Source organism: Gymnoscopelus microlampas, assembly GCF_963454915.1.
Source record: "Gymnoscopelus microlampas genome assembly, chromosome: 16".
NCBI lineage: Eukaryota > Metazoa > Chordata > Actinopteri > Myctophiformes > Myctophidae > Gymnoscopelus > Gymnoscopelus microlampas.
In genome coordinates, this window is record NC_139953.1 from 1,181,011 (window position 1) to 1,203,727 (window position 22,717).

At 43.2% G+C, this 22,717-nt stretch overlaps 2 protein-coding genes across 2 annotated transcripts; both read right to left on the reverse strand.

Moving 5' to 3' along the window:
• Positions 1–2,138: 2,138 nt before the first annotated feature.
• Positions 2,139–3,605, reverse strand: LOC311062577 (solute carrier family 2, facilitated glucose transporter member 1-like; the record flags this gene model as incomplete). The annotated part of the gene is made up of 1 exon (XM_084081717.1): positions 2,139–3,605. The coding sequence occupies one exon, from the start codon at positions 3,603–3,605 to the stop codon at positions 2,139–2,141; it is 1,467 nt and encodes a 488-aa protein (XP_083937843.1).
• A 1,664-nt stretch (positions 3,606–5,269) lies between these two features.
• LOC311062578 (ankyrin repeat and SOCS box protein 2-like) lies at positions 5,270–22,586 on the reverse strand (the record flags this gene model as incomplete). Its single annotated transcript, XM_084081718.1, has 10 exons — positions 22,544–22,586; positions 20,546–20,863; positions 17,725–17,823; positions 14,718–14,884; positions 13,833–13,991; positions 10,326–10,577; positions 8,898–9,072; positions 6,475–7,033; positions 5,823–5,976; positions 5,270–5,451 (listed from the first exon to the last, which is right to left on the reverse strand). The coding sequence occupies exons 2-10, from the start codon at positions 20,854–20,856 to the stop codon at positions 5,270–5,272; spliced, it is 2,058 nt and encodes a 685-aa protein (XP_083937844.1). The 5' UTR covers positions 20,857–20,863; positions 22,544–22,586.
• Between the last annotated feature and the right edge of the window lie 131 nt (positions 22,587–22,717).

The following is a 22,717-nucleotide window of genomic DNA, read 5'->3' on the forward strand; positions in this document are numbered from 1 at the left end:
CCATTACGCACTCTGCCGACCGCACCGCCCGCTGTAGGTTCAGTTTCTATACCAGGCAGTGACACAGCCTGACAGAATGCTTTCAATGGAGCTGTTGTAGAACAGCCTGAGGAAGCGGAGGCCCAATCCAAACTTCTTCAGGCGACGAAACCAATATAGTGAATATAGTGAACCCTTAATGACCAATGCCCGGTGTAGGAATATGAAGCCGATTGACCACATGCTATCACTATGATGTATTGCATTCATTGCTTGGCCCCTGGTATTACGACTTGCAGCTGGTAATTAGTGTGGTTGCCCCAGGCAACCACAGTATTGTTCTCACTATCTTTTATTATAGAGTCTGTCAAATTGACTGGCTTCATCTGGAATGGTGTGCTTGAATTGTGTTAAGCAATATGTTTAATAATAGTTCAATTGATATTTAATGTATTAGTGAATTAAACTTTCCCACAGACATCAATGGGAAAAGCTACAGTTACCACACTTGATAGAGAGGTTAAGTAAAAAAAATAAGGGAAAAAAAGAATATCACCAGTCGTGATGGAGCTATAACAGCCCACTTTACATTTTGGCCTATATTGTGTAGGTTGTAGAATCTGCATGTATTTCCCCCTGGGTTCCTTGGATGATGACCCATATGCCATTTCTGTCCAACTAGATTTCCCCCATTTTTAATTGTATTCAAAATACACTTTTTGCTACTCCTAAATGGTAAATGGTGCATTTATATAGCGCTTCTATCCGAAGCGCTTTACATTGATTGTGCCATTAACCCATTCACACACACATTCATACACCGATGGCGGAGGAAACCATGCAAGGCACCAACCTGCTCATCGGGAGCAATTAGGGGTTCAGCGTCTTGCTCAAGGACACTTCGACACTAACTCTAGGGGAGCGCCCCAGCCCGGGATCGAACTGGGAACCTTGCGGTATTCCAGTTCACTCTACCCGGCCACTCTACCCCTGAGCCACTGCCGCCCCCTCCTCCTACAGATTCTGTCGAAAGCTAAAACAAAATTGTCTATGCCGTTCGGCTGTAATTGGCTTCCGAATGAAGTAGAGAAGGCCATTTCTAAAAAAAAAAAAAAAAAAGCCACTTTGTAGTGATTTTGGGTCCATAACATTTCACTGAGCTAGGGTCTAGGGGGAAAAAAACGTAATTCCCCCCCCCTTATTTGGAGGACGCTGAATCGAAGGTCTCGACTTTGAACACTTGACATCTAAGAAATGTTGTTTCTGTTGTTTTTTTAATTGTATTTCTTGTATCATACTTTTTTACCGTTTTTACCCCTTTTCTCCCAATTTAGTGTTCATCATGCCAATTATGTCCTCACCACACATTTCTGTGTTGCCACTACTGTTGTACCCTACTGGCTCACCTACCATTGACGAGCTTCCACCAGGATGTAGCGCCTCCATGCTGTTCCTCCCAATCAATATTCCCTGCTGAAAGGAGCCACTAGCCAAATTCCAATTCCTAAATCTCTGCCAGACGAGCAGTGGGTTTGATCCTGGTCACCGCCAACTCAGCATATGAGTAGCACGGGTGCTACTCAAGTCGTGCCGCATATTGGGTGCGGCAAGTCGTGCGGCAAGTACATGGCAAGCTAATGGTAGGTGTGGCACTCAACCTCAGCAATCCGACTCCCAGGTTCCAGCGCATTGTAACGGGGATAGACTCCCGCATTCTCGGCTGATACCGACAATAAGCCTTTCCGACGTACTTTCTCACCCAACACTCGGTCCTCCAGCTTAACCTGGAAATCGTTCATGTCCAAAATAGTAAATATTCTTTTTGGAGGAGCCTGCAGGAGATGGTGTACGCCTGCAGGAGATGGTGTCTTAAAAAAAAAAGCTGTGTTGTGTTGCAGGCTTCAAAGGGATGTGTCAGGGCTGACTAAACATTGATATGCGTGCTCATATCCTAAATGTAAACATAACGTGCCTGCATGCGTATGTTGAATGGTCTGAGAGTGAAAATGTCCCACTTGATTAAACTGCACAGATACTGAAGTACATAGACGCTCAGCCAAACCATTGCAGCATGGTGGATTTGAACCCCTAGACTCAGCAGTGGCAGACAGGTTCTTTACCCCTGTGCCAACCGAGCCCCCTTTTGTCAACATGTTTTACTAAACAGATGATGCTTCTTCCTCAGGCTTCCCAACCATTCCCTGTCCTCGGCCTTCTACCCTCTTGCGGAACGCGGTGGAGATCTGCTCAATTGTTTGTCCCTTGGTCTCTGGCACCTTGAAGAAGGTGTAGATGAAGAATACAATCAGAAACACGGTGAAAATGAGAAACACATATGGGCCAAGCAGCTCCTCTACATACGGGAAGCTTAAGCTCACAATGAAGTTGGCAGTCCAGTTGAATAAACCAGCCACAGCCATGGCTGAGGGCCTTGGTCCCTGGGAGAAAATCTCTGCAGTGATGAAGAAGGGGATGGGCCCTGGCCCAATCTCAAAGAATGCCACAAAGGAAAATACAGCCACAACACCAACATATGACATCCATTTCAGCTTGTCCAGCAGATTCAGAGCAATGGTAATCAGCACGGCAGAGCCAGCCATTCCCAGTAGCCCCACCATCTGTAAGGGCCTACGACCGGCACGCTCCACCAAAAACAACGAGACAACAGTGAATGCTGCATTGACCAAACCAACTCCAATAGTGGCAAAAACAGGCTGCTCCACTTTGGCATTCTCAAATAATTTGGTGGAGTAGAAGATCACACCATTGATGCCTGACAGCTGCTGGGAGAGCTGCATGACAATGGCGATGCAGATAGGCTGGCGGTAGACGGGTGAGCGGAACAGCTCAAGGATGGTCACACTCTTCTCCCTCATCATCTGCCTGTTCTCCTCCTTCATCTCCTCCATGTCGGCGCTCACGTCCTTGGTCCCACGCAGCTTATTCAGCACAGTCTCTGCCTCGCTCTCCAGCTTCTTGTTGATGAGCAGGAAGCGGGGACTCTCAATGAAGAAGGTCTTCAGGACAATCTGCAGCAGAGCAGGGAAGGCAGTGAAGCCGAGTAGCAATGGCCACAGGGTCGCGTTGCCCATGAGTGACTCCAAGCCCAACACCTGTGCGACTACGATGCCTATGACGATGGCCAGCTGGTGGAGACTTCCCAGGGCTCCTCTGATGGCAGTGGGAGCAACCTCACCGATGTACATGGGCACAAAGCCAGTGGACAGACCACAGAAGAGCCCAACTATAAACCGGCCAATAATCAGCATCTCCCAGGAGCCCGCCAGCTTGGAACAGCTCATGAAAGCTGCAGAGGCAAAGACCAGAGCGTTGGCCATCAGCATCGACTTCCTCCTTCCGAAGCGGTTCACAAAGAGTCCCACAGAGAAGGAGCCTATCATGCCACCGACCACGAATATGGTAACAGTGACAGCCCATAGGGCCTTGAGGGAGGCGTCAGGGATGGGTTCCTGATAACGCTCTAACCAGGCATCATGGAGGAACATCTCGATGACCTTCTGAGGGGCATTAAGAACCCCGAGGTTGTAGCCGTTTAGGAAAGACCCAATAACGGCTATTAGCACATTCAGCATTAGCTGGAACGTCAGTTGCTTCTTGAAATCCATGACTCTTTATCTATTTCTAGGTTGAAGTCGACAACTAAAGGCTCTCAACCTCTTATATAGACTGATCACAGTTCTGGTGTGACGTCACAAATAACACAAACAGTTGCCAAACAACTGTGAAAAAGTGTAAAACGAATGTTGAAAAAAGGTATTGTAGTTCTCAAACACTTTCGTGTCAAGGACCCCAACTTAATATGTACTGCATATTTGTCTGTGGACACCCATCTGAAAAGATTTTACCCAGAAGAGAAGATCTGTGTAAAAGAAAATCTTTTTTTCAAGATCTTTCAAAAATATCAGTTTGGTAGGTTTTAGAGACATACATTTTTCATCTTTTTTGGCTTTGTATGGAAACAGGGGCGTAGTTACTTCCGTAAGGTATTGGTATCTACAAGCTCAAAACGTTTCGTGATGGTATGACTTTTCATAAAATGTAAATAACTCACAAATGTCTTCATGTGACAGGACAAAACTGTGTATCTATCTATCTATCCATCCATCCGAATCCTACTAAAACATAATTAAAACGCTGAACAATTTTCAGAGGTCACATGAGGGAAGGGGGTTTCCATTAAATTAATGCATCTGTAGAGAGTTAACTCAAACTAAAAAGTATAATATTTGCCAACTAATTAGATGTAGTGGAGTACTGGAAAAATGGACAAACTCAAACAATGTAATAGTACTTAAAATTCTTACTTAAGTCAAGTCAAGTTGTAGAAAAGGCTTTCACATCGTACAGGTTTGTTGGATAGGTCGCCATAGTTATGCGATACTCGGTCCGACCACGTCAATGAATGCTTGGTACTCCATATACAGTATGGAGCTAACTGACATATCTAAGTCCGACATCATGGTCTCCATCTTTGGGAATATGACTCCATGGCTCAGGTTTAGATAACCAGTCGAGTACCTTTCACAAGTCAAGCCACCTTTATTTCTGTAGCACATTTAAAAACAGAAATTGACCCAAAGTGCTTTCCATTTAAAATAACATCATATAGACCGCATAAAATACAGCATAAAGACACATAAAAAGGTCAAAACAGACAATGAGTTAGTTGCCCTCAGACTGAGCTAAAATTAACAGAGAAGAGGTGGGTTTTTAGGGTGGATATAAAATGTTCAATGGTGGAGCTGGACTTTTGTAATGTTGATTCTGGGGGCAACAACAGAAAAGGGCCAGTCACCTTTAGTTTTAGGGTGTGATTCTAGAACTGGAAGGAGCTTTTGTGGAGATGACCTAAGAAATGTGATATGGATGATCTGTTGTTAATTTTGTCTATGAAGAAATTCCGGACTGACTCTAAGCTAGGGGCTGGAATACTGGTGGCAAAATAAACAGATTAAAATGGAGTTGTTAGTCTACCACCTAGTACGCTATGCTATGCCACCAATCTTGCTGCTGTGACCGTTTTTTGTATGGTATTTGAACCTTCTGTCAGAAAGTGCCTTTCTGTCAGAAAACCACTGCCTTTCTGTCAGAAAACTATTGCCTTTCCGTCAGAAACCTTTCTGTCAGATAGCCCCATAAGGGATAGGCCAAGGAAGGTGGAAATGGAGCAGCCCCCCGCCCCCTTTCTGCCCCTCTTTCTGACAGAGAGCCTTGACGATTTTAACCTTTTTGCCTGATCTTTGTTGTCAATGCTGGTTTCCCATAATCCTTAGCTCCATGCATTAATGTCCTCCCATGAATCCTGGGGTTCATCCACAGAAGCTTCCTGGTATTGGAGGAACCTGATGAGAGTTCCAGGAAGATGTAAGGTCACAATATCTCTGAGGCGTTGGATTCCAACCCGCTGTCTGATCTTCAGACGACACAACTGCATGAGTCTCCACGGTGGTGCTGGAACACACAACATTCTGCACTTACACACACTGTATAGAGTATAGAATAAAGCAGAGGCTACTAGCCCATGTTATCCAGAGATGTTAGTTTCCTATTCTGATGGAACCTCTATTACTGCTGGTTTCATATCCTACCAGGACCTCTAGTACTGCTGGTTTCCTATCCTACCAAGACCTCTAGTACTGCAGGTTTTCTATCCTACCAGGACCTCTAGTACTGCTGGTTTTCTATACAACCAGGACCTCAAGTACCGCTGGTTTTATATCCAACCAGGACCTTTGTTACTAGTGGTTTTACATCCTACCAAGGCCTCTAGTACTGCTGGTTTTATATCCTACCAGGACATCTAGTACTGCTGGTGTTCTTACCTGCTTTCTCTTTGATGCCGTGCCAATCAGGGTAGCTGTCCAGTTGTTCTTGAAGCCTGGAGCACAAAGTCACATGACCAACATAGTCCAATAGAACGTCAATAACGGGCCCTGCCCACTGGCTGAGGCTGTCCATGGAGATCATCTCACAGAACTGAAAATTCACAAACAAACTACATGGTTATATAGTACATGTATTAGAAGAAGTATAGTAGTATAGAATAACATTTTAACAGCTTGGCTCACTGTTTTTGTTTCTAACCACCCTGGAAGGTAGTAATGGTCACATGGTTTACTAGTTAAACCTGGGGAACATAGTGAATGCAATTAGCTCTGTTTATAACTGTAGTCCCAACTTTTTAGAAGGTGGCATACCCATTTCCTGTTCTGGTTCATTTTCCCATAGCTTTGTTTGATTGACTTGGCTACAGGTTTAAACCGGAAATACACGACAGCCTCACATGTGTTTCCAGTTCAAATCTGCTGCCGAGTCAATCAAACAAAGCTATGGGATAATGAACCGGAACAGGAAATGGGTATGCCACATTCTAAAAAAAAACATTGGACTACAATTATGCACAGAGCCCATTAACTAGCTGGTAGGATACACACACACACACACACACACACACACACACACACACACACACACCTGATAGCAATGGTCGCGTGTGTCGTCGGAAAGGACTCTCTCTAAGCGGGTGCTTCTGATTGGTGGATGAGGTCCGTTGCCATAGTCACAGGTGAAACAGGATTGGGCGTCACAGCCATTGTCCAACAACAACTTGAGCATGTGGAGATTCTTCATACTGAAGAGGATGGAGGCTGGGAAGCTGGTGTGATGGAAGGGGACGTAGGCGTTGATGTTCGCTCCATGTTTTAACAGGAGTCTGACAGTCTGCATGCAGCCCTGCCTCACAGCCACCAGCAGAGGGCAAAAGAGGTCCAGGTTGGGGTTGGCTCCTGCCTCCAGCAGCATGGAGGTGGCCTCCTTATTGTTGTTGAAGACAGAGAAGTAGAGCGCTGTGCTGCGATGGTCCTCAAACAGCTTGGACCTCTCCTCGGACAGCTGAGCGTTGGGGTCGAACCCGGCCGAGAGCAGAAGCTCCATAATTTCATCGTGGTCGTATTCTGCTGCGAGGTGGAGAGGACTGATCCCAGTTCGATGAACCCTCGTTCTTCTGGTGGCTGGGATTAGCATGGACACCATGCTGGAATTAATCACAATAATAATCATAATAATAATAACAACTAGGAAAGTGCGCTCCTCTGAGCGCAGATCTCTGCCAGGCCTGGTTGCCTACCCAGGGCTGTGTCAGTCATGAGTTGCAGCTGTCAGGACATGACGAAGCTGCGGGGGGAAATAGTTTGTACGACAGACGGTGCAACTGTTCGTGTTTGTGGTGCCAACTATGGGCAGAAGTGAAAACGTTTTTTGAGGTACACTCTATAGTAGCCTTGGATCAACACTGTCATCGATTTATTTTATCGATATGGACATTTGTGTATCTACACAGTAAAATCCTCAGTGTTAATGTATCCATATGTAACTCTGAGAGTGTACAAAGGTTACATTTATGCACTCTCAGAGTTAAATTAACACCAATCTGGGAACCCATCGTCAAATAAAAAGGAAAAACAGCGCCACCCGGCGTTTTCACTTTTGCATGACTTTTGCATGACACGTTCTGAACGGGGCTCCCGACAGATTCAGTAACGCAGCTCTACCGTGTTTAAGGCCCATACATGACCATAAATGTACAAATTCAAAATATTGACATGCTTATATAGGCCTACCTCAAAGCCACGGCTGTTATCCGACTATAGGGGCCCTTTGTGTTCCGCAATATTCCGTATTGCTTAATAAACAAGTGTTTTAACCCTGTCAGTGCCTGAATGCCGTTGAATTTCCTCGTTCCAGAGTGTAATACTGGCTTTCATCTGATGCGCCCCGCCACTACACCCATTGAGGAATACAGGAAACTTCTGCTTCACATTTTGGACTACAGCTTTTGAACTGAACCTAACCCTAACCCTGAAAAATACAAATTATATGTAAAAATAAAAATATTAACCCCCATTTAGGCCACATTTAGGTAGATATTCGGACATTTTTCTTTTTTTCTTTTTTTTTATTGCTACTATTCCAACAGATTTTGTGCAAAACACACATCAATTGGTACACATTATCTCTGGAGTCATTTGATACCCTTGTTTCATTCAGATTTTCCATATTTCATTACAATTGGCCATGACTGGCTTGACTGGTTTTAATAAAAATGTCATATGACAATGAACGTCAAACAGGATTTTGATACTTCTTGCAAAAAGTTGCACCCTCTGTTGTACAAACTCTTCCTTATGTCCTGACAGCTGCACACCATGACCGACACAGCCCTGGGTAGGCAACCCAGCCTGGCGGAGATCTGCGCTCCAAGGAGCACCGTTTTCTAGTAATGACTGTGATCATTCCTTCTCAACATCTTTCTATTTTATATTTGCATTATTTTGATTGTGTTCGACAATCCAAGACAATACATTGAATCTCATTCTGAAAATGACAAAAGCAGAGAAATATAATATAAATACATTAGGGGCCACTTCCGAGCTTTACAGATGCTACTGTAGACAACATAAAACTAAAGAGAAACTAAATGTAAGACCATCATAAATACATATTCAAACCAGCATTGAAGAACAGAGTACAATTACAATGTTTTATGAGTGTAGCAGTGTTGTGTTTTTTTGGGACAGTTGTCAGGTTGTGGTGTGTTTAATTTATGCTGTCGTACGATGCATAAAACGGCAAAAGTAGCACACCCACAAGCTCACAACACGTCACATCTGCAACACCTGAGCTTGTACCGTAGGTCGGCTATTTTAAACGTGTGATACAGTTGTGCGTAGTATGACTGTAGTGAGGTTGTGGTGTCTTTGGGGACAGTAGTGAGGTTGTGGTGTATTTGGGGACAGCAGGCAGATTGTGGTGGCTTTGGGGACAGTAGTCAGGTTGTGGTGTCTTTGGGGACAGTAGTGAGGTGGTGGTGTGTGGGGGCAGTGTGTGAGTGCACGTACATATCACTTCCTTTCTGGGCAGCAATATGAAGGGGCAACAGGCCTCTCTTTCCTCCTGGTATGTTAGCATCTGCATCCAGGCACAGAAGAAGCTCTATGATGTCCTCATGGTCGTTCTTTGCTGCTTCATAAAGGGCTGTTGATCCATCAGTCGCTTGGCTGTTTATGTCAGCACCTGGATAATTACAATTTACATCATTAACCTTTCATCCACACCAGCACATAAAGCTACTTTATATTCCCCTCACAGAATATAAAGTTTACCTCACATACGTTGTTTTTTAATGGTAAATGTTATCTTATCTAATGTTTCAGCTGTGTACCAGATGACAGCTCTGCTGCCATCTGAACTGCCAGTCTTCCATTAGTCTGAATCACAAGTCAACATGTCCAGGTTTTGCCAGAAAAGGTCTCAGGCAAGCTTTCTGATTGGCTGAGCTGTAACAGAAGTTCAGTGGTCGTCAGTGGTTGGTCTAGGCATGTAGATATTGTATTATGCTTAACCTCGCTGCTGTTCATTGGAGCGACATTGGCGCCGCCATATTTTGTCTATTGAAAGCAGGAAGTCTCTCCACAATTAAAATAATAATAACTCGCTGAATTGTCAACTGATTTGCATGCAGTTTGGTTTGTTAGAAATGTCAGTCATGTAGTTATGTGGTGATTTAGGATATGTGGTTAAATAAAAACATTTGAAAAATAACCCTAACCCTAATGGTTATAAAGCTAAAAAAATATTTTGATATTCTCAGGTAATATACAACACAGGCATACTTCTTGCTGTGGATTTATGGCAAGCTTCCCCACATAATATGGGGATGGTGTTGACGTGTGCCGCACGTTTTTCGCCGATAAATTATAGTTTTGGACCACGACGGAGGGGTGCAGTCTCAAGCGAACTTGAGCCACGAGAGGCACCACCGAGCGCGCTAGCTAAAGCGCGCGATTTGCCGTGCCGAACGTTGGGAAGTTCGCTTGAGCCTACTCAGCCCCGTCTGAGTTTTGTACCAATAGGCACAGAATAGTAAATCATGTTGTGGGGAGAGCTTTTGCCGCAACTGCCACTCAAAGTGACTACTGGCCAATCACAGCGCGTCTATTCCGGGACTTAACCAACTCCTGTGCACTCAAATAGCTGGCCTGGCCAATGAAGCGTCTACCTATTTCTGTCTAAGGAGATCCATGTCCTTTTTCTTAAGGCAGGGTCCTAAAACACTCTTCCATAATTGTGTCTCAGTCATTAGATATCTGTCTAATGGTCTGGCTATATGTCTAGTCTGACATTCCAAAGCTACTGTAGAATTAAAGGTTCAGTGCAATGGATAGAAAACCAGTAGTCCTAGAGGTCCTGGTAGGATAGAACACTAGCAACAATATTGGTCATGGTAGGATAGAAAACCAGTAGTCCTAGGGGTGTCATCTACCTACCGTGTTTGAGAAGGAATTGCATTGCTTCAAACTTTCCACTCTGAGCTACAGTGGCCAGAGGAGTCATGCCGTAGATGCTGACCGCATTGACTTTGGCTCCAGCTTTGACCAACATCTGACAGATCTCCAAGCTGTTCTCTACGTTGTTGGCAGCTTCGTGCAGCGCTGTCCATCCCTGGATACATGGGGTGTTGACTGCTGCACCGTGGTTTAACAGCAGGGCCACCAGCTCTGCATTGTTCCTCTCACATGCTGGGGAGAACAGACACTGTTTGGTAAACATACACAATAGGCTCTGTGCATAACTGTAGTCCCACGTTTCCAAAAGGTGGCATACCCGTTTCCTGTTCTGGTTCATTTCCCCATTGCTTTGTTTGATTGGATCGGCAGCAATCAATCAAAATATCCAAACAAATCAGCCAATGAAAGAAGCAACGGGACATGAAATTGAACGGGAAACCGGTATGCCACATTATGGAAATACAGGAACAATACAGTTTTGTCCAAAACCTAGGATATTTTTCTGCTACAAACAAAAAGGGCCCAATTTTGCGTAACCAGCACTATGCGCTATTGCTTAATGCTTATTATAGCGGCTTGCGCCGGCTGTTATGATCCCCACATGTAACTGCTTTGCGCTTGTTTCGATGCCACAGCGCTGTGTGCCGACTATGGCGGTGTGGTTGATATTAAAATGAAGCGTGGTGTCCCGCTATCAGAGCGCTATTAAAGCTATCTTCCCCACAGACTTTGTGCTGTTATTTAAGACAATCCATGGAGCTTGTCTTATCCGCAAAGCACAATGGTTTGATTGTATACAAGAGCGCACCTCGGCAGGTGACTTCACAATGTGCGTACACTTGGACACTGGCACTTCTGAATTAAGCAATTGTGATTGTGATACAAATTTACCTGTAATAGTGTAACTGTTAGTTCCTTGTGTCAATTGTGTTAGCATCACCAGGCTAATCAAAGACAATTATTTTAAATGTAAGTAGTGGTTCCGCATTTGCTCGTCACAACATTAATTTCCATTAATCCATATACTGCATCCAATTCTCAACCAATTACTATAAATCAAAGTTTCACTGTTTATTCAGTGTATCATTATGATTTGATTACACCTCAATCAACTGCTATAGTTGTTCCTGGCAGGCATGATGAAGTAAAAAGCAACAGCACCTGTTCAACCCGTTTCAATCCATTCGATCTGAACACAACACTCACACAAGTGCATTTTGAGCACTTAATCCTTCATTAATCCTATGAAAAAAAGACAAGGTTAGCACTACCTGTTCATGGAACCAAACTTTTTTAAAGTAGTTGCTGCCGTGAGCACAAAAACATATCTGATCTCCAAGCTCACAGCACATTGCAGCAAGAGTTTGGAGATCGTATTTTTGTGCAGCAGTAGCAGCAGCACGCAACTAAGTGAAACTTACGAATATCTCTCAACTCGGTACGCGTTGGGAGAGCTCTGTCAGGCTAATAACTGAGAATGTGAATATTATGATACGTCAAGATATCACATATGTCTGTTGGGCATGAGAAATGATTAGGCAGAGGCTACAGTGTTTGACGGCCATGCGCTGCGTTTGGACATCTCTCCTTTCAATCTGATGTTTCACCCTCGCCTCCTAACATCATATTAATGCTGGTCCAAGTGCTCCTGCTCACGTGTTTCACTTCAGGCACAAGGATGCTAGGAAATAATTCTGTGTCTTTTGATATCGGCATGCGCAAAAGATAGCACTGCGTGCCTTAATATGGATTTTTACCTCAAAACTGGCCTAAAGACTGCCCTCTCAGTGAAAGCAGCTGTGGGACGTGACACATTCACATCGTATGGGACACGCCAATCAAATCCTTTTCAAAGGCTTGAATATACATTGCATGCCTCACGGTGGCTGCAATGCGCCGTATAACGTAACTGGCTATTCAGTCTCTGATTGGACAACAGACCCACCCACATGACAGGAGCTACTAGGAAGTAAACCATGAAGTAAACAAAAGAATGTTTAGAGAAAGAATGTATAGTTGGCAGATCGCTGCGTATAACGGTATAATGGTAACTAGATACTTTCAAGCCATCTAGTTGTATAACAATATAACGCCAGCTCACTCGCGTGTTTGTTTGGGGCCGCTATGTGTGTGTGTGTGTGTGTGTGTGTGTGTGTGTGTGTGTGTGTGTGTGTGTGTGTGTGTGTGTGTGTGTGTGTGTGTTTGTGTGTGTGTGTGTGTGTGTGTGTGTGTTCACGCAAGATGTAGAGCCAGGCGTTAAGTTGCGCCGTTAAGTTAGCTCTGAGCGGAAGAAAACGCAGCACACGTGCGCAAGGAAACCAGGGTTTTTGGTCTGCCTTCACCCATAGACATATAAAGGTAGACGCCTCGTTTGGCTCTGAAGTGTATGTATGGCGGACGCACTTCCGCTTCTGGGGGGCAGCTGGACATTTCCGTGTGCGTCACAGAAGGGGGCGTTCAGTAGGCCAATCAGACGCAGGTGGGGGCGGGACAACTAGATTCTGACAAGTCCTGGAAAAGACGTGCTGTGGTTGGCCAGTAGTTAACACGCTGTGATTGGCCAGTGCCCGTTCCCCCCGGAAATATGGTGGCCACCATACCAAGCATGTCGCTCCAATGAACTGCAGAGGCCAATGAGGTATCTAGGTTTCTATATCTGTGCCTTCACCGCTCCACTTCCAGGTGGTGCGACTATGTTTTCATTCCCACTAATAATATTTCTACACGGAACACTAACACCACTTCTCCCAGAGAACATGGATGGTTTTGGTTATAAGCCCACTTGTTTCTATGATGAAAGAGCAAGTTAAAATGTGAATATCTTTCCGTGGTTTTGTCTGCTCCGCGGACGCTATTGTTAAATTAGTTTCGGTTAGTTTCGAGGGGGGAAGGGTCGACGGACACGTGAATCCCGCCCACTACATTTGATTGGGTAAAGCGCGGCCTGCTTCCTGATCTGATAGCACGCCCACTTGAAACCAATGCGCACGGGTTGTCAACACCATAGACATATAAAGGTAGACACCTCCTCTGGCTCTGAGGCGTCTGTATCTCGGGCGCGCACCAGCTTCCGCCCTCAGTCGCGTGCGTCACAGAAGGGGACGTTCGGTAGGCCAATCAGAGGCCTACTGAACGCCCCCTTCTGTGACACACACGAATAGGGAAAAACTTCCTTGGACCAGGGGCGGAAGCAATACAAGGGTATTGCGATACAGGTTGCTCCAATGAACTGCAGAGGCCAAAGAGGTATCTAGGTTTCTATATCTATGGTCAACACGGCTACCGACAGATTCAAACGTAGAGCAGAATCTGTTCTTGAGAGATTAGTTGAATAGAAACAGCATAGGCCTACTAGGAGTCCTATACTGTAGGACAGAAAACCAGCAGTAGTAGGGGCCGCTAAAGGATAGCGTTGGGAACCACTTGAACTACACCATTAACATACATAACACTGATAATTCCTGCATCATCAGTGACATTTTTTACCTTTATAGAGTGGAGTCTCTCGATCTGCATTCACAATTTCAGGATTAGCTCCTCTCTCCAGCAGCAGACTGACACAGCTTGCATGCTGTCTAGCGACCGCTAACATCAACGCTGATGTCTGTTCCTTCGCCGTTCTCTGGTTCACCATGCCAGGCTGGGCTGGAAGAAACAAGACACACTAAACCAGTGTTGATTTCGTCGACTGAAACTATGACGAAAAATGTTCGTCAACTACCTTTTTTCACGAAAATGAAAATAAAACTAAGCTACGACGACTAAAACTAAGACTTAATATATTGACAATTTCGTCAACAAAAAAAAATAGCGCTGCGACACGTTGTGAGCTTGTAGATCGGCTATTTTCAGTATGCAACCAAGTGTAAAATTTAGTTGACTATAATCTTAGGATATTTAGACTAGACAGAGAGAAGATAATAATAATTCTCAGAAGAACCATGTCTCTCGTCAAAGTGTTCTTCAACAGGATATTATCACTTCCTTCACAGGTGTTACCAATGCTACTAATGAAGGCTCTGTTCCATTTAGTCTAGCACAGTGGTTTCCACGACCCCCACAACTCTGAGAGTGTACAAATGGAACGAAATGGACCGTTACGGGTCCATTTGGTTCCATTTGTACACTCTCAGAGTTACACACCTGTACGGGGCCATTTGGAAGCCCATGAGGGTCCCTGGACCCCAACTGTAGACCCACTGGTGTAACAGAGTGTTTCCAGTGGGCCAACATGCACAATATCAGCACCCTGACTCTGTTTGACCAAGAATGGAACAGAGCCTTCATTAGTATCATTGGTAACACCTGTGAATGTCTTCACAACATGGCTGCTGTGAATAGAGCCAATAAGAAAACAAGTGTTTGTGTTACCTGTCAGCAGCACTCTGAGACAGGCTTCCTGGCCATAGTAGGCTGCCTGGTGGATTGCCTGCCAGCCAGGCTTACTGGACCCCAGGTTGCATCCTGGGAGGTCGACTAGTTTTCTGACTTTGTCAGCGTCACCAGTCCTTATCGCTTCAAGTAGAGGATCCGCCTCCCTAGAAAACAATACACAACTAGAAACGTGCACTCCTTGGAGCGCATATCTCTCCACCAGGGCAGGGTTGTTTAACCAAGGCTGTGTAAGCAATGAGTTGTGGCCGTCAGGATGCGAGGAAAATGGGGGGGGGAGTAGCATTTCTACGGCGGCCCTAAATGACAATGTTATGCACTTTGTAGTGCGCCCTATGGGCAAAAGTGAAAGCACTTTTGGAGGGCTCTCAACATGCGATTTCAACTTGGAGATATAATGTTGTTCATGATATATGGTGTTTTCTGTATAATCTTTTTTTTTAAATAGGCCCCGCCCACAGATTTTGAAACCAATAGGCTCTATGCACAGCAGCCATATTATCACTTCCTTCCCAGGTGTTACCAATGATACTAATGAAGGCTCTGTTCCATTTAGTGTAGCACAGTGGTTTCCACGACCCCCATAACTCTGAGAGTGTACACATCGAACCAAAAACCCTTACGGGTCCATTTGGTTCCATTTGTACACTCTCAGAGTTACACACGCCCATGAGGGTCCCTGGACCCCAACTGTAGACCCACTGGTGTAACAGAGTGTTTCCAGTGGGCCAACATGCACAATAACAGCAACCCTGACTCTGTTTGACCAGAATGGAACAGAGCCTTCATTGGTAACACCTGTGAATGTCTTCATAATATGGCTGCTGTGAATAGAGCCTATTACAGACAAACAGTATGGCATACTAAACCCTGTTTGATAGTCATTGTCACATTGCTTTTGGCTGTTGTTGTCAGTGAACAGTTTTGGTGTAGGCCAGAGCACAGAATTGCTGTCATGAACATAATAACAATGGGCCGCATTCACCAACATTCTTTGTGAGTTTCTTCTTAAAATTCTAATCCAAGGGAAAATCATTTTGAATGTATGACCCACGACTCAAGAGTTTTAGGCCAAAGCGTGAATCCGCCTGTTATAGCACCACCATGAGGCTGATTAAAAAAATTGTTCCACTGAGAATGATAATGCATTATGACCAGCACTTAATAATACGTTATGAACTTTGTTATAAGTTGTCATACATGATTATAAACATTTATAAGGAGTATTATAAAGCCTTATAAGTGCATTATAATGCATTATAAATGTGTTTATATAATGCATTATAGATGCAACCTTAAAGGGGAATTTTGGACCCAACTTTTTCTTACCTTTTCTATGATGTTATGATATTCGAGGATGAATATTTTTTTGAAATCATATAGATTGAAATCTCGAGATTGAAATCTCGTCTAGCGAGACTTCCGGTGGGGCGCATTCAAGACAATCATGTTGCATAGTGTTCTGTCACTATGAACGTCAGATCTCACCAACAAAAAAAAAGAAGAAAAAAACTATCAAACTATGCGATCTAGCGCAAGGCCGCTTGGCGTGCGTTTTTAGCTGTGGCGGACCCGGGATGGAGTTATGCCATTTTTCTACTGTACCATTCATATCATAACATCATAGAAAAGCTAAGAAAACAGTGGTCCAAAATTTCCCTTTAATATAAAGTCTTACCGACATTTCTTAAGAATGGATGGTGAATGAGGCCCAATGTCCTCCATCATTGTTAAGTATAATAATTGGTCAAACAAAAATGTATGCAAAATCAAAAACAAACACAACACCATAGACACCATTTAGTGGCAGCGGTGGCCTAGTGGTTAGAGGGGCGGCCTTGATACCGGAAGGTCCCTAGTTCGATTCCCCAATTCATCACATCAATCATGAATCACCGCTGAATAGCCCTTGAGCAAGGCTTCCATGCAGGGTCTGGCTGTAAATAAGTTCCGCACTTAGTCCAACACCCTGGGTAAACAACAAACTTTGCTTTGCTTACACTATGCAGTACAAAAGCACCATTACACAGACCTGGGTTGGCCGCCTGGCAGAGAGCTGCGCTCCACAGAACGGCCCGTCTAATAGTTATTGCCATGTTGACGTTTATCAGTGGTGGAAAAAGTACGCACATTTCTTACTTTTGTACTTAAGTAAAAGTATCCATACTGCAATGTAGAAGTACTCTCAGGGGTGCAATGCTCAGTGGACGGGGTTTTACGCCGAGCAACCACTTATTTGGCCAGGGGGACGCGCAGGCACACGCATAGATTTAAAACTACTTTAAATTCACACTTCATCAAAGTTTACAAAGGCTCCCGACTCACGCCAGGGTACATTAACATAGGAATTAGCCTATATGCATATCAATTGCCCATTGTGTGACCTGTACTGTAGGTGTTAAGCGACGTGCGCGTCACATCATTAAAATAGAGAGCAACCACTTCTCAAATGAGCATAGCATCACTGAGTACTCTGTTCCAAGTAAAAGTTCGGAATTCAGAATTTACTTGAGTATGTACTTAAAAAAATGTACTTAAAGTGCAGAATGTCCCATTTCTCAAGTTTTCGAATGTATAAAATATCAAAAAAGCTTTCGAAAATAGCTGATCTACAAGCTCACAATGTGTCGCATCACGACGCATTGTGAGCTTGTAGATCGGCTATTTTCAAATGGCCGAAATGTATCCTGGCTGAAGTGGTTGATGTATGTTTTGTAATAATAATCAAAATCTACAAAGTAACTAGTAACTAAAGTTTTCAAATAATTATAGTGGAGTAAAAGTACAATATTTGCCTCTGAGATGTAGTGGAGTAGAAGTAAAAGTATTGGAAATTGGAAATACTCAAGTAAAGTAAAAAAAAAAAACTCAACATTGTACTTACAGTACTTGAGTAAATGTACTTAGTTACTTTACACCACTGACGTTTATTGATTTGTTATTGATTTGCTCCGTGTTACAAATTGTTGTGTCTGTTTCAACTCACTCCTCCGTTTCTGGTTCGACACGCATAATGTTTCCAGCAGCGTTGCGATACGCCACCATGCGTTTTCCATAGCCCGTTGTGAAGTGACTCACCCAGCCCCTGTCACATGAACAAGGAGTTAGTCAGCATAAATATTAGTCTGTCCCCTAGGGCAGTGGTTTTCAACCTTTTTCGTGTCAAGGACCCCCAAAATTGACACATATTAGCCCACAGACCCCCATTTGAAAAGATATGCCTGGGACTCAACCATTTAGGTTGAGAACCACTGCCCTCGGGTCACTCTTCACGCCAATAATCCAATTATAATGAACCCATTTAGACCTGAGGCCGATTCAGAAAATGCCTTCTAAATCCTCACAGTTTTCTGAAAAAGTATGTTGCTAATATACTGTACTGTATATAGCTAAAATCTAAAATGATATAGATGCTTTCCCGGAAGTAATGGGTCAAAGGACCACTTCACCCATTTTCAACCAATCTTCATATAATTGGTCCTCACCTCACTTTGTTGGCTAATTTGTTGTATGCAAATGTTCCGTTAATGTTTTATTAAGTTATACATAGGTAGAGGCCTCGTATAAGCCCTTTGGGCTTCTTGCCGCCTCCTGTTAATTTTCCCTTTTACATTTTGTGTACTGTTTTTTTTTTATTGTTTTACAATTTGTGCTAAATAAATAAATCCAAATCATCAAATCACTAATCGTTGCTGTCCGGCAGAAACCAGCTAAACATTTCTTTCTGCTTTTGCATTTTTTTCCCATAAATGAGTGCTATTGAACACCCTTTACGTCTGTGTGTTGATTAAAAAAATATTAAACCAATGAAAAGTTTATAGCACCAGTTGTGCTATAAACACGGCCCCTTCTGTAGCCAACGCGGAAGTGCCTCTGCCTACAACAACTGCGGGCTATTTCTTTAGCCTGTATAGTTTTGGACCGCGACGGAGGCGTGCCGTCTCAAGCTAACTTGAGCCACGTGAGGCACCACCGAGCGAGCTAAAGCGAGCGAGTTGCCGTGCCGAACGTTGCAAAGTTCGCTTGGGCCGACTCAGCGCCGTTCGAGTTATGTACCGATAGGGACAGAATAGTATCATGTTTTGGTGAGAGTGTTTGCCCCAACTGTCACTCAAAGTGGCTACTGGCCAATCACAGCACGTCCTTGCACAAGCGTATTGGCCAATCATGCACAACTGGTATAGACTATGTAATGAGGTGGCTCCACTCCCTTTTGACCTTTAACCTCATTGTGAGCTTGGAGGTCCATTCAGCTGTTTATCAATGATGAACAAAACCTGCATAATTCCACTTTTTGTTTTGTTTTTGTCATTTCCTGAAAAATGAACATTTTGGAGTTAGCTGGTGTCTGCCCGACAGCAGAGTAATGCTCATTATTATATGGTACCATTGTTTGTCTACTCGGTCTGTGTCTCAGAGGAGGGCTGTGGGCTTTCTATTCCTGGAAAATTAGCATGCATTAATATAAGCCATTGTTATTGTGTTAATAAAAAAAAATCAAAACAACAACATTGAAAATTGAAATTACCAAACCTGCCTACCGATGATGTCACTGGTAGGCAGGTTTCTTAACTGTCCAAAGCCCTCCTCTGAGACACAGAGTGAATAAGACAAAAATGGTACCATAGAATAATGAGCATTAGTGAGGAGGACCAATTATATAAAGATGGTGACATGGTCCTTTAAGACCCCACACCAAATTGGGAAATGTTTCTACACTTTACTCAGATAATCATAGTCGGAATTATTTTGAGCTCAATTTATACCCCATTGCAAAATGGTGTCAGTTGTTGATAAGAACAGATCTCCAAGCTAACAACAGGTCACAATGTGATGTGTTGTTAGCTCTTAGTATATATAGATTAAGCAATAGAGATGCAGTCATCAAATTCTGAAATCTGGTGAAAAGATTGGATTATTGATTTATTAGACGTCATGGTTAAAAGAAAAACACATGTTACATGCTTCTCACAGAAACGTCAAGGATAAAAACACAATAAAGTCAGTGACTTATTTCCATTGTGGTCTGAGACAAACAAAACATAACAACATAAAACAGGCAATGCATCAATACATAAAACACTATATACGATAATGCTTTCTATATCACTATAATGATTCTAAGCAGCTAAAGGAATATTTCACTTTTTGTCATTTTATCGTCTACTCAGGCTTTTGGGAGCACCCTGGACAGTTTTTAAAGTTGCTTGAATCAATATTTAGATATTTGATATTCATTTTATCAGACACGCCCCCTTCCTATACAAACTCATTGTAACTTCAAACTCCATTTTAACCATGTTAGATTAATCGGAAACACCCGTCCTTCGTTCTGGTGACTGATATTGTCCTTCTAATACGTGAGGAGACCGTGTTATTTCAATTACTTTTTTTATAATTTTTTGGGGAAAATGACACGGCCCCCTCACGTATTAGGAGGGCAGGATGAGTCACCAGAACCAAGGACGGGTGTTTTTGATTAATCTAACATGTTAAAAATGGAGTTTGAAGTTGTAATGGGTTTGTAAAGGAAGGGGGCGTGTATGATAAAATGAATATAAAATATCTAAAAACTGAATCAAGCAACTTAAAAACTGTCTGGGGGGCTCACAAAAGCCTGAGTAGACCATAAAATGACCAAAACATTTTTTGAAAGTGAAATATCCCTTTAAGCTAACATGTTACCAGTTAGACTTTAACAATTGTATTGTTTATACAGCTTCTTCATATATAATCATATTTATTGACTGACGCCTGGAAAGTCATTTGAAATGAATAATGTATTCATTTATCTGACAGACACCTACCCGTCTGGAGGCTTTGAAGTTGGAGGATTGTGGGAACTGTAGTGAGCGGTGACACTGTGATTTTGGTTGCCGGGTTGAGTGCTGATGATGTGAATATGTGGGGCGCTGGGCTGTCTGACTTCTGCATTGGGTGGACATGTGCGAGTTTGTCTGGTATCTGTGGATGGAGTGTTATTGCGGTCTTCACTGAGGCTGCGTTCGATGGCTATCTGGATGAGCTCCTCATCAGACAGGTTGGTGTAGACAGAATAGTCCTCAAACCCCAACGATGGACCAGAGGCTCCTGGCACAGAAAGGCCAGCTGTCTCCATGACGATGCTGATAAGGGAGAATAACAACTCAGAAATAATCTGATGATAGGCTCTATTCACAGCAGCCATATTGTGAAGACATTCACAGGTGTTACCAATGATACTAATGAAGGCTCTGTTCCATTCTGGTCAAACAGAGTCAGGGTGCTGATATTGTTGCATGTTGGCCCACTGGAAACACTCTGTTACATCAGTGGGTCTACAGTTGGGGTCCAGGGACCCTCATGGGCTTCCAAATGGCCCCTTACTGGTGTGTAACTCTGAGAGTGTACAACTGGAACCAATGCTACACTAAATGGAACAGAGCCTTCATTAGTATCATTGGTAACACCTGTTAAGGAAGTGAAAATATGGCTGCTGTGCATAGAGCCTATTGAAACAAGCCAGTGGCTTTCTTGGGCTTTTTTTTAATCCTATTTTGTTGACCTTGTATTTGAACTGTACTTTCATGTGCTTTTTGTCTCCACACTTCTAAATAAAGTATTCAATCAATCAACAAATCAACTAAGACTAAGTCATTGCGCTCGGGTGTTGCACTCTGCGTTTGTGAGCTTTTAGATCGGCTATTTTCAGCATGCAACCAATTGTAAAAAAAAAAAAGGCATCACGACGCCATCAAGGCCTGCCAAAATATTTTTTTGTAGACAAAATCAACTGTAGATTTAGTCAACTAAAATATTATGATATTTAGTCGACTAAAACGTTTCAGATGACTAAAATATCAAAATACTACATGACATGTTATTCAAAAGACTATGACTAGAACTAAATCAAAGTTTGCTGTCAAAATGAACCCAAATCAAGGAAAAGCACAGAAGCAACTAGCGTTGATACATCACCTACTGAATGTGTAAATGAAGAGCCTCAGCTGGAGTCTATCGAGTTGTTGACATGAGGGAATTCATTACCATCACCGCAGAGCGCAAGAGCACATTTGGAGTTATTAGCTTTTATTTGGTTAAACCTTTCGAGTTCTAAAGGTCAATGGGGACCCTGTAGGATAGTATTTATTCATTTTGAATTATCTCTGTCCTCGTAAGAGCTAGAAAAGTACTTTAAAATCTGTCTCGTAGCTGACAAATTTGGCTACAATACAACACCGTGAAATAAAGTAAAAGCTCTATTACTGCCACTGGAATGTGTATAGCCTGGATATTAGGTTTTATAAGGAGAAATTGTTCTTGAGTTGCTGTGTGTAACGTTTGTCATTAAGCAACATCTATTGCCACTGTGCCAAACTGTGTTTATGGTCTGATGGGCTGCCATGCCAACTGCTATAGCACACATGGGCAACATACGGCCCGGGGGCCGGACCCGGCCCTTTAACCATCTCAATCCGGCCCGCCAAGTCCTCAAAGAAAATCTAAATGACCCCCCCCCAAAAAAAAATCGACATTCTAAAAGGCTGCCATATGTTAATGGTTTTGGGACAAATTCATTTAAATCTACTCCAATAAGTGACACCAAGTCATAACCCCTGTCTCATCAAAGTCTCAATGAGGCGCAGCCAGTCACATTGCTCATACCAATAGCAAACATCTCCATTATGCAACTAAAAAGTAAAATGTTATTAATGTTATTTAATGTTATTGTTTAATGTTATTGTTATTAAAAATGTATTAATGTTAAGTAACCATAGCATTCATGACTATCAACCGTATTAATGTTATATGTTATAAGTTCTTACGTGTATACTGAAGGCTGTGGTTAACCTCTCCTCTTGCAGACTGTCTCTGTTTATGTGACTTTATTCTTAGACAGTCACATGACTTCGCAGACACATGTGTGATCCTCCCACAGCACATGCCTGAAAGCAGGGCAGTCATTTCAATGCTGTGCCCCTTCGGTTTGGCCTTATGCC